Here is a 12,557-nt window from a genome sequence, read left to right as displayed (position 1 = left end):
TTCCTTTATTGACATGTAGTTAAATGGATTGCAGACTTCTAACGACAAGGCAAATACACAAACTACAAAAGAGACCGAAGAACACGAAACACTAAAGATTTATTAATAACAAAAAAGACTTACAAATCACAGTGAAAGAAGCCAAATCCTATTTGTAATGCATCAGTAAAAATCTCAAAGTCTTCCTCAGAGCCATGCTTGTGTTAGTATTGTTATTCCTTTCCTCAGGTTTTTCCCCTTTTCCAGCATTCTCTTCTCTAAAATCTATCCAGGGTTTCCAGTGTAATCTTAGTGAAGTAGGGCAACAGGTAGACTTGTTGTAGGCTTGACGGTTGTCCTAAAAGTTATGAAAAATTATTTTTTCCATTCTAGATTTCTTAGTTTTTCTGCACATTTGTTATACTGCAATGTTTTATTTCATTAAACAAAATCTAACATCAGACACAGATAACCCCCATAAATACAAAATGTAGTTTTTCAAAGGATGATTTTATTTATTAAGGGGAAAAAAGTGATTAAACCTACCTGGCCTCTGAAAAAAAATAACTCACCCTCTGTTCAATCATGGTATAAGTGTGATTAAACACTTTTATTCGGCAAAGCTGACTTCACTTTCTGACTTCACATGATCTAAAGAAAAAAGCTGAAAAACAAATTGACATCTATGAGTCTGGAAAGAGTTACAAAGACATTTCTAAGGCTTTGGACTACAGTGAACCACAGAAAGAGTCATTATCCACATATGGAGTGATTGGCATACCAAAATTACTCCAGGAGCCATCGACGACTCATCCAAGAGATCAAAAAATAACCCACAACAACATCTAAGGTTGGTTAAGATAAATGTTCATGATTCAACAATAAGAAAGAGACTGGGCATGCATGGGAGAGCACTTAGGCAAAAACCACTGCTGACCAAAAAAGAACACAAAGGCTCATCACACATCCTGAAAATATCCCCAAGACTTTTGGGAAAATAATCTGCAGACTATGACAAAAGTTGAACTTTTTGGAAGGTTTAAGTCCGGTTATATGTGGTGTAAATGTAACACAGCCATGATTTCTGCTCTCCACCAGAAAAGTTTATGCACTGAAGGTCAAGGGCACTTGGGTTATGTAGCAGGACAAGCACCAGAAACACACCACCAACTGCGCCTCTGAATGGCTAAAAAAAAACAAAAACAAAAACAAAAAAACGTTTTGGGTAGTCTCAGCAAAATCTGGTTTTAAGTCTGATTGAGATGCCTTAGCATGACCTTAAACAGGATGCTTATGCTGAAAAACGTAATGTACCCAAATTAAAACAATTAGGCAAAGAAGATTGGGACAAAATTCTTCCACGGTCATGTGAAAGACCCATTGGCAGTTATCACAAACACTCCTTTCTGCCAAGGATGGCACAAACAGTTATTCGGTTTAGGGGGCCATTACTTTTTCTTGCATTAAACTGTCTGCCTTTGGACTGAACTTGCACAGTTGACTGTCTGCAAATTCAGCCCATCTTTAGATTTATTCAGTCTCTTACTAGACTCATAAGCACCCACAACTACTTTTGCCATATTTCACCTAACAAAATATGGCAGCACCATATATTTTTGTTTCAGAATCTGGCTTTATTCTGTTGCACTCTCATCAGCATTCATTGCACACGAAATTTTTCAAGGAGTACTAAACAAAGATCAGCTTGTCCATAATTTCTTGTTTTAAAGATTGGCATGTACGACATTTTGTGTGAAGGCCGGCACACTCTCTGTAAGATAAGATAAGATAACCTTTATTAGTCCCACACGTGGGAAATTTGTTACCACAGATTCATCCTTCCATGGTCAAAGGTGAGGTTTAAAAAGGTGCAGACATCTAGCACAGACATAAAAGAGATAAAACTTGTCTTTATGCACCAGCGAGATGTATTTGCACAGCGACATCTGCACTCATAAATCTATCCATAGATGCCTTTGAATATCAGGTTGATCACTGATTCATACTGGTTTTGTATTAACTCATAGTTTTTGTTACTGGTAACACCTCACCACAAATGTGTCATGCCAGCTGTGCTTTAATATAGTGATGTGAGAAAGGTTGCTAAGGTTTTATATATTTTTTAAAAAGTAATCCGCTTCATACCAGATTCTAAGGTTATTTAAATACAACCTCAACTGAACAACAGCACATCCTCCTACAATCTATTAATTTATTTCCTCTGTAGTGGACTTTTGGTTTTGGTCCATATGTTTTGACTTATTTCAGCTACCCTACCTACTAAAGGTTAAACTGAAAGATACTTTTATCCCTCTCTACTTAGGAGGATATGACACATTATTTGTTTAACAAAACTTTATTTAGGCTTGTTTTCCAGCTAGAAAACATGAGCTTGCTGTCGTTGAGCTGACCACGAACTCCTCTGGATACCACAGTGTTCTTGAGACAAATGTGAGGATTCCAAGCACAGCAGCAAATCTGCAACAGAATGACTGAAAAAGAAAAGAATCAAGGTGGCGCAACAACCCAGTCAAAGTCCAGTACTCAACATGATTGAAAAGCTTTGGCAGGATCTTCAGGGAGCTGTGCATGAATGAAAGAAGCTGTAAAGAAGAGTGTGGCGAAAATTCTTCTGCAACGATGCAAGAGTCTGATAAAGACATGCAGACGTCATGTTTTCTGATGTGCTGATAAATCTTTCGTTTAACTAAGTTAGACTACACTTTCATTTTTACTATATTTTTATATTTCTTAGCATCTACATACAGAACTACAGATCATTGAAGTCTGTTGTATATCATGAGAAGTAAGCCATTTTATCAAGCTTTCTAACTTGAATAACAGGGGTGAAGTCATGCTCTGATAGAAGCTTATTAAACTTCATCTATGATTGATACATATGACATATTAATGTATAGAATAGAATAGAATAGTCCTTTAATTGTCCCACAAGGGGAAATTTGGTTGTAACAGCAGCCAGAAAGACACATATACAAACAAACAGTACACAGAACAGAAACATACACAATTTTTCTTACATATAACACAGTAAAGCAGCACTTTGTCTAGCCTGACTTATTCAGAAGACTAGCTGACACTCTGACATCATCCAGTTGGATAGTTCAGTTATCTTTAATCTTTCCATGGAGGAGCATAGAAATGTGATCAATGTGGTGCATCTTCCAGTAAGTCTAATCAGTTTTCAAGCTGGTTGATCTCACGTCCTGACCTCTGTAAATCAATAAGTAGATCACAGCACGGAACAAAACCTGACGACTCATCTCTTGTTTAATCTCATTAACACAGCAGTGGCTCATTGTTCAGGAATTTCTTACTGTCTGTGACATTTCACAGACTCCCTTCATTGTCTACCTGCTGCCAGTCTGTTCAAGGGTTATTTGGACAGTCTGTGTTACATTATGAGACCAACAGTGGCTGAGAATCTTTCTGCCTCTCTGAAAGTACTCTTTGGGATAATATTTTAGCTTCAGATGAGAGAAAATGTATCTGTGAACACATGGACACCAGCAGAAGGATTGTTTGATTAACTGTTGCATTGGGAGTGGCTGTCCCAGAAAAAGAGATCAGGTGTAAAAACCTTTGTCTCAAAAGGTTCTTTCATTTTAACAGAGTTTGGGCATGCCTGCTGTATTTGTGCTTGTACTTTAAACAAAAGAGGGTGTTGATCTTTTCCAGATCATTACTCACTGTGAGAATTAGCAATTATTACAATTCTAAGTCTATGATTATTAAAACATGGTCCATGTAAACAAGCCACAGTGGCTAGTCATGCATTTGTTTTGCTCCTTCTGCAACTCCCAGTGAGTTTCAAATCCAGATTATAACATGTCTGCAATGCAGCTCCCAAAGATGTGGGCGAAAGGTTGACTCAAGATACAGCTGATCAAAAGGAGTTACTCCAACCACGTGTTTGGCTCAAATATCCCTTATTTAAGTTGTGTGTTGCAGAATTTCAGCTTTTATTCAAGGCCTTTAACAAAAGCATTGAAGTAACTGTTTAGGTATTGCATCTGTTTTAGCTCCTTATATTGATATATTGATACATTATTTTTTAAATTCATGAATAGAAACACAGTGGGTTTACAGCAAAGTGGAAACTGATTCAAATTTTTGGACTGATAAAACTAAAATTGACTTGTACCACACTGATGGGAAGAGAAAAGTATGGAGAAGGAGGGAAATAGCTCATGATCTGAAGCAACCACAGAATCTGTTAGTGGTGGAGACAGTAAGACAGTGTTTATTGATGATATGACTGCTGATAAATGTAGCAGGATTAATTGTGAAGTGTACAGGGCTACGCTTTCTGCTCAGATTCAGCCAAATGCTGCAAAACCGATCAGACCAACTTCACAGCCTAAATGGATAATGACCTAGAGTATGCTGCAAATGCAACCCAATAGTTTCTTGGAGAAAATAAATGTTCTTCAATCTCAAAGTCAGTCACATGATCTCAACTCAATAGAGCATGCTTTTCAGTTACTGAAAGACCCACAGACAATGCACATGCATTAAGTATATAATATAAGGTAAACATGCAAAACTACAAACATATATCTCTGATAAGCCATATTCATTGAAAACAAAGGGTATTGACGTTCACGTCAGTTGTTACTGACTCTTTTATTTATTTGTTATTGCTAGGAGATTATTGCGGCGAGGCCCTTTAATAAAACTATAAACATTTCCATGTGGCTCTTGAACGCCACTTGAGCGACCCATTCTCCTCTGATTGGTTAGTTCAGACCACGTGGCTATGACGTCTCGGACGGCAGCAGCTGTGGACAGTTGGAGGAGTTAGCATATTTCTTTATTTTGCTCTGAAGCCAGAGCTGGCGGTTTCATGTCGCGCCGTTTGTTTGCACTGAGGCGGATTCCTGTCCGGGTCTGGGTGTGAGCCTCTTCGGTCGGCGTGTCCCAGGTTAATCATGTCTTCGCCTGAGCACGGTGAAACTTTCAGTCAGCTCAATAAGTTTGAGAAACTGTCGTGGAGGCCCTCCATCCGCGACTCAGGTTTGTAAACACAGGCGACTGCTCTGCAGCTGGATCCAATCAGCAAGCCTTCCTGAGAAGTTAATGTAAATACTTTGTAATACAGCTCAGCGCTCGCTGCCTCTTTGGGCAGAGCTGGCTGCTCATTTGCATTTGCTGGGCTTTGTCTGTGAGCCAGCCATGCTAGCTTTGTGTGCACTCTGCATCGCTACAGCAGCTACACAGGCCAAAGGTTGCTAACGTTGCTACGGAAGCCAGCAGAAATCAGCGAGTGCATATTTCAGTGTTATTGTTGCTTATGTTCCCATTTAAATGGAAATGAAAGACAAAGGCACAGCAATGATTTTCATATTCTGGAAGCTCTCCCATGCATGAAGTGGATTCTCGGTTACACTGACATACTTAAGAATAGAAAATGAGAGAGGTTACACCTGAACTCCTGATTTCTCTGAGTGTAGCAGTGAACAGAGTATCTTGATTCACCGAGGAAGTACAATAGCTGTGGCTTAAGAACAAAATAAAAAACTATCAGAGTATACGATGACTGTATTCATATACTTCTACGGTTTTTACTGGGATAGTCCCAGAAACACCAGCCCCGGTTTGCTGGAAGTGTGTCGCTTGGCTGAATATACGTGACTGTGGTTGTTCAACATTTGAAAAGCCTGCAGTGTGGTTAAAGTAAAATAAACAGGTGTGACGGCCGTGGAGCTATCAAATGATCGTCCATGAGCTCCAGAAAATCTTTTCCATGACAGAAGGATCATGGACAACAACACCAGCTGCTCACAGCAGTCTGTGAGATCCTGTAATTGGTCTGTAGTGAAAAGGGGAAAGAAATGTCCCTGTGGAAGTTAAAATGAAACGGTAGATGCTCATTAGTTCAACCCCTGACAAGAACATGAGAGAAGTGGTTTATGAATCTGTCTTTTTCTCTGCTTGTCTTGCAGCCACTAAGAAGCGAGCACGGTGGTTTCAGGCCCGGCGCATCTTCTCCCCTTCCTGCCCAAACCTGCGGATCCCCAACAGGTTTCTGAGAGAAGGTACTAAACCTGCACAGACACCACATTAGACTGTCTAAACTCATAAACAAACACTTAGAATTCAAAGTGCAATTGAGCTGCAGTTAACGTCCTGTAAAGCAAAGCTAGAAGTGTTATATCGCTCCTAATAAAACTACAGTATTCAGAGGAGAGAAAGAAGTCTGCGTGATGATTTACATCGTGGTGTGTGGCGATGAGACTGATGGTTTCTGTCTACAACGCCTCCTCCTACAGGACACTGCATTCCTCCTGCCCGCAGTGGACACCGCTGTGTAGCAGACAGCACCAACCTGTACGTGTTTGGAGGCTACAACCCAGACTTTGATGAGGCAGGCGGCTCAGAGAACGAAGACTACCCTCTGTTCAGGGAGCTCTGGCGGTATCATTTTGCCACAGCGTCCTGGCAGCAGGTCCGCACAGAGGGCTACATGCCCACAGAGCTGGCTTCTATGTCAGGTAAGGACTGATGCTGCCTTTATTTTTATTCCCTTGATGAAAATATTTTTTGACTTATTCCAGTATTTTTATCAGTATATTCTAAAGGGTGTATGCACACCCCTGCCTTCATTTATGCATTAAACATTGAGCACATGTGGTTAGTCTCACTGTTATTGAAAACCAGCTCTAAATTCACCCCTGCACACTTTTTTTTTTTTTTGAACTCACACAAATAAAATTAGGACACATCACATTTGAGGCTAGAAACTGGCCTGCATTTCTCAGCAAGTCGCAAGACTTTTAGTTGCAATTTACAGCTCAGTTAATTTAGGTGTGAATTCTGACATTTTATAGCAACATCTTTTTTTAGCAGTAAAAATAAAATATTCTGCTCTAAATGATATTTCTCAAGTTTAGACTTTTATCTGATAACTAAAATTTTATCCTTGTTTAGTAAACAAACAGATGCAGTCTTGCAAGAACTCAACTCTTTGGTTTGTAATTCATTATTTGTGTAGTCACAATTGACTGTTGTGTAGGCTTTAGAGGGACCTGTTGGCAGACATGAATGTATTTATATTTATTTTTAGAATTAGCCCGTTATAAGAGGGAGGTCAACCTCCACACTACATTGTGTTGTCATGTTTCCATAGTATAGGCAGAAGTGTGCAGTGGCCATTTAGTTGGTTGAAATGTGTAGCCTCACCACTAGGTGGCACTAGCAGCGAAAGCAAATCTAGCAGTTTTCTCTTCTGGAAAAAAAAACTACAGTATTCAGAGGACAGAAGTCTGCATGATGATTCACTGTGTTGCATCAAGATGAGACTGCCTGAGAACCACTAAGCCTGGTTTGTGTGCGTCAGTGTGTCTCACCAACAGACATGAGCCAAAAATGACCTGACGGCGACTGCCGTGCCCTGCGCGGTAATGTCTTTCTGGTTTTGTGTCAAAGTGATTTCCAATGATTATGCATTTTCTTTTTGTGTGTGTGTGATAGTTTTGCTTCTATTGGTAAATAAACTGTAGTCTAGTCTCAGGATTTATGAAGGTTATGTATTAAATAAGAAAATGACCCGTTTTGCAAGTATCTTTTTGTCTCGACTTTTTTTTTTTTTTTCTTTTTTTGTACCTACATTATAATCAGTCCAGTCCTTTGTATCGACTTCAGTGTTTTATACAACTACTGTTATATTTGTCTGCTGCCCTCCTGGCAAGGTCACTGTTGAAAAATAGACATTTTTAATGTCATAGAAACGTTTTGGCTGGATACATAAAAGACATAAAAGTCACTTTGCCAAAAACTGATTGCAGCTTCTACTTTGTGACACAAATATTCTTTTCTTGCCCAACATGACTTTACATCATTCATGGGAGATGAGATCTAGAAAACACTTTGGCACACCAACAGCTTGATCTGCACCTCCTGATTGTTTTATTTTATTTTTTGTAGCCTGTAAAATGCAAAACAGGAATAGAAAACACGGGTGTACCCAGTTTGTTGGTCTTTTCAGTCGTTTCAGTGATAACAGAAGTTCAGATTGCCAGATTATACACGGATGCAGATGCAACAATTTGACTCAATTTCCTATAGGTTTTGTCTAAGACTCCTGTACAAAACATTCAGGGTTTTGTTTTTTTCTTTTTATTCCCAAACTTCACTCCTAATCAGTAAAACTGAGTTTGATACTGTTGTCTTTCCCCAGCTGTCCTACATGGGAACAACTTGCTTGTGTTCGGTGGCACCGGGATTCCATTCGGTGAGAACAACGGCAACGACGTCCACGTTTGCAACGTTCAGTACAAACGATGGAACCTGCTCAGCTGCAGAGGGAAGAAGCCCAACAAGATCTATGGACAGGTAACGGTTTTTGTGTATGAGGTCCTTTTGAATGTTCTGTCCCATCCCTTCTGTTACAACCATTTATCAACAATTTATCCTCCTCTTCCAGGCGATGGTCATCATAAATGGCTACCTTTATGTGTTTGGAGGGACGACGGGCTACCTATACAGCACCGACCTGCACAGGCTGGACCTGACCACCAGGGAGTGGACCCACATCAAACCCAACAACGTGCCCTCAGACCTACCTGAGGAGAGGTCAGTGACCTTAGGTCATTCATACACAGCTAAAAGCAGCAGGGACAGTTTGTTAAACACAGGGAATTCTCTACATGTGGCTCCAGATTTTCTGAAAATGAATCAATAATTTCGCAGATATAGACATGAGCTAGCTCATGACGGGCAGAGAATATATATTTTTGGAGGCGGGACTTCCTGGACATCATATCCACTAGACAAGGTGAGAGTAACTGGCACTTAAACACCATTGCATGCAAACTTGTTGTCGTCCTGTCTTTAAATTAAGCTTATTTGTGTTCATCAGATTCATGCTTATAACTTGGAGACAAACTACTGGGAGGATATCATAACGAAACCCCAAGAAAAAATAGGTTTGTGACTAATGTTAAACTTTAATTTACAGTGGTAAAGCGTTTTGACTGCCACAAGTCGAATTCACTTCATTTTCTTCTCACAGGATATCCCGCCGCCCGTCGATGTCACAGCTGTGTCCAGGTCAAAGAGGGTGAGTGTTTCACACAACATCATCAAACGGGTTTTCTCTGAAATGTTTCTGCTTCATGCCTGTTTTTATGTGCAGAGGTTTTTATATGTGGGGGTTATAACGGAGAGCGCATCCTGTCAGACCTCTGGAAGATCAACCTGCAGACTTTTCAGTGGACGAAGCTTCCTGCGATCATGCCGGAGCCGGCTTACTTTCACTGTGCTGCGGTCACTCCGGTCAGTACCATCGCAAACAGAGAGAAAATTTAAATCCTCATAGAGTGGACGCAGATTTCATCCTCTGGTGTTCCTCTTCCTTTAGGCCGGCTGCATGTACGTCCACGGCGGAGTCGTCAACATGTCTGGGAATCGAAGGACTGGCTCTCTGTATAAAGTGTGGCTGGTGGTGCCCAGCCTGCTGGAAATGACCTGGGAGAAACTGCTGAAAACTTTCCCTCACTTATCCCAGCTGTCCACCCTCCAGCTGCTCAGCCTGGGACTGACGCACACGTTAATCCAGCGGCTCAAATAAAGACTGAATGCAGCGGTATGTGATGGCGTAGCACTGACTCTAAGATGTCTGACAATTTAGGATGAAAGGACAAAGTAAGCCCGATGATGTCAGATAGTTATGAAAATACTTTGATTGCCTTTTTACATTAGTCTGATGTAAATGTGTGGGTTGTTTTTAAAAAGTGCAATTTTTTTTAAGTTTCTCAGTGTGTCATATGTGCACGCATCCATCAGAAACCGTGTAGAAAATAGAAATTACTGTATGCTGTTTGTTTTTCACTTCCGCCGCCTTCAGGTTTTTCTTCTTGTTTTTTGGTCGTGGAAACTTGTGGAGCCTGAGAGAGATTTTATAAACTCCAAAGACCACTTGTTAAAAGGCTAAATGAATGTTGGTAAAGTAGTGAAGTTTTAGCTTTTATTTAGATCAGAGAGACTTTTTTTGTCTGTTCTTTCTTTTTCTTTTTTTTTCTTTTTTTTTTTCTCTCCTCCAATCCTGAAGTGGAACAGGTTGTGCAGCACTACCCTCAATCAGTCCTGCTGTTCCCTCTTCAAACCCAGCAGAGGCACCAGTTTGTAGGCCCTGACATTTAAATAGAAAGTCTCCAGATTCTCAGTAAAAAGCAGACTTCTATTTGTGATTGCTCTTCACAGTTTAAGTAACACGTTTCAGCCTCAAAGACTCACTGATTAGGGTGCTGATGTGGAGCTGCGATTAAAACTCGACCATTCAAATTGGAAAATGTTCCTCTCGCCGGTCACAATTAGACCTTCTGATCAGATGAAAACATGTGACACAGCATCACTGTGAAATATCTTATGCCTCTTCAATTTTTATTCCTCTTTTTTTGAGGGGAGGGGAAAAATGAAAAATACCTGTTTTGAACACCTGTAGCTCCAGTATCTATTTATTTAGTGCCTTTTGAATTTCAAAAAGTGGGGTGTGCAGATTGGTCTGCAAGAGTCAAGTTTGTTTATTTCAGTCAGTGTGTAGCCCTTTTTGTTTGTTTGTTGTTTTTTTTGCCCACTAGGATTTAGTCGGTGCTCTTCACAAGCTATTTTGTTGCTCAGCATGTATGCTTAACTAGTCTGTTATTTTAAACCCACGAAGCCAGTTTTACTATTTTAATCACTGTGCTGCTGTTTTTATTCTATTAGAAATCTTTGAACTGCACCCGACTTGGCGCTGTACCTCCCCAAAAACCCCAACCCAACATTTCTGTAACGTTCAGTTTTTTCACTTTAAAGCCAAGAATCCATTTCAACTTTTTGTACTGCAACATGCATTGTTGACATTATTATTATTATTATTATTATTATTATTATTATTATTATTATTATTATTATTATTACATTGTTGTTGTTTAGAGATGATGTGCTTTGGTACTTGGCAAGGAACATTAACAAACTAGTAACAAGGTGATGTGTGGAAGGTGTACTCAGGATGTGAAATACTGTGATCAGTCTGATGAGCCGCGCAGACACTCATCATTAAAACATCAGCAGGTTCAGTGTGAAACCAGATTTGGGCACACCAGCAGTTTTGTTTTAGTTACTGTGGACTGTAAATCTTAATACTGTTGTGGTTCTCCTAGTTGCTTTCATGCAATTTAAAAAAACAAAAAAAAAAAAAACCCAAAACACACATTAAGCCTTGCATTGAGCATTTGAATTCACATTAACTGCAACTGTGCTGGTTCAATATTGAGCTGCGTTAATTTGACAGCTATTCTACTACGATCCCTTTCGTACACTCTGTGCCGCACCTCAGTTCCTTTAATCATGTCATGGCCTTATTTATTTCTATCTTGAAGCATTCTGCTTCACTGCGTGCTCAAACTTAGTAACGACCTTGCTTCAGATTGACACGTTCAATATTTGCATCATTTTTTTGATGTTAATGAAAGTTCAATGATCTGTTGCATGTCAGTATGGTGTGCATGTCACTTTAAACTCTTGGGAGAAAAGTTGAATGTCTTTATAAAAGGCAAATATGGCTGCAATATACGTTGTTTTGTAATTTCTGTCTGTACAAACAATAAAAACGCAGGCAGCTGGTTTTTCAAAACATTGTATTGACTCACTTTTTTTTTTTTTTTTTTTTTTTTTCCCCATAGCCTGTTCACAGAGAACAAATCTTTGCTGGCACAGCACAGTGTGAAAAATCCAGTACACTACAACTGGGTAATTCAACCTAAAATGAACAAAAACGGCAGAATAGTACAGTCATTATTTAACAAAACGTAGAAGCAGTTTGTGGAAAAGCTAGGTACTATCTTACTGTCTCCAAGAGGCTAAGTACAAGCCAGATGCTGCTAATCAAATGTACTTGATTAACTGATCATCAGCAAGTTTGAGCAGAAGGAAGAACTCCTTTTAGTAAGTCTGTTTTATTTATAAGCACATTTAAAAACAACACAGGTTGACCAAAGTGCTATACAATAAAACTCAGTCACAATTAAATGATAGGGATTAACCCCCGGGGGGTCTCCAAGGGATGGTGGTTTGGGACACCATGCAGTCATTGAGTCGACCATGAACTCCTCTGAATACTATAGTACTCTAGAGTTGAACGCGAGGCCATCTAACTGATGAATCGTGGCCAAATTGGGTAATGCAACAAAATGATCCGAAGCACAGCAGCAAATCGAAGTGTAGCAATGACATTTCGAACTCCAGACGTCAACCTGACAGAGCTGTGCATGAACAAACAGGGTGTGTGTTAGTTGTTCACACACTGCTTCTGTTTTTTGGCGTAGCTCTGGTTAAGTAATGACGGTGTATAATATTTCATGCCGTTGTCGTTCATCTGAGGCTGTGTTTGAATCATTATAAAATCTGCTAAGCACTGTTATGTAAAAGAGGGTAAACTTTCTTACATAATTCACATGACTGTCATTTAAAAACGTCTCACATCACATTTACTGCAGTTGAAATATACAAACGTCATTACAATTGTTCCTTTAAAGCAGGGGTCCCCAATCTCAGTCCACGAGGGCCGGTGTCCCTGC

The 12,557-nt window shown here is 39.8% G+C and overlaps 1 protein-coding gene across 1 annotated transcript; it reads left to right on the top strand.

The window, feature by feature from the left end:
- Positions 1-4,754: 4,754 nt before the first annotated feature.
- LOC116318305 (kelch domain-containing protein 10-like) lies at positions 4,755-11,619 on the top strand. The gene is made up of 10 exons (XM_031737274.2): positions 4,755-5,013; positions 5,943-6,035; positions 6,270-6,491; positions 8,177-8,331; positions 8,423-8,571; positions 8,689-8,773; positions 8,858-8,924; positions 9,011-9,058; positions 9,134-9,273; positions 9,359-11,619. The coding sequence occupies exons 1-10, from the start codon at positions 4,929-4,931 to the stop codon at positions 9,566-9,568; spliced, it is 1,254 nt and encodes a 417-aa protein (XP_031593134.1). The 5' UTR covers positions 4,755-4,928; the 3' UTR covers positions 9,569-11,619.
- The last annotated feature ends 938 nt before the right edge of the window (positions 11,620-12,557 follow it).

This window comes from Oreochromis aureus, linkage group 7, assembly GCF_013358895.1.
Source record: "Oreochromis aureus strain Israel breed Guangdong linkage group 7, ZZ_aureus, whole genome shotgun sequence".
NCBI classification, from domain to species: Eukaryota; Metazoa; Chordata; class Actinopteri; order Cichliformes; family Cichlidae; genus Oreochromis; species Oreochromis aureus.
This window is presented reverse-complemented; position numbering and strand designations above follow the sequence as displayed.

What these genes read in the sequence shown, in the direction of transcription:
- LOC116318305 (XM_031737274.2), top strand. Translation starts at nt 4,929, where the DNA reads ATGTCTTCGCCTGAGCACGGTGAAACTTTCAGTCAGCTCAATAAGTTT. An exon ending in AGAGCTGGCTTCTATGTCAG is followed by an intron (nt 6,492 to 8,176) that starts GTAAGGACTGAT and finishes GTCTTTCCCCAG; the next exon opens with CTGTCCTACATGGGAACAAC. An exon ending in CATCATATCCACTAGACAAG is followed by an intron (nt 8,774 to 8,857) that starts GTGAGAGTAACT and finishes TGTGTTCATCAG; the next exon opens with ATTCATGCTTATAACTTGGA.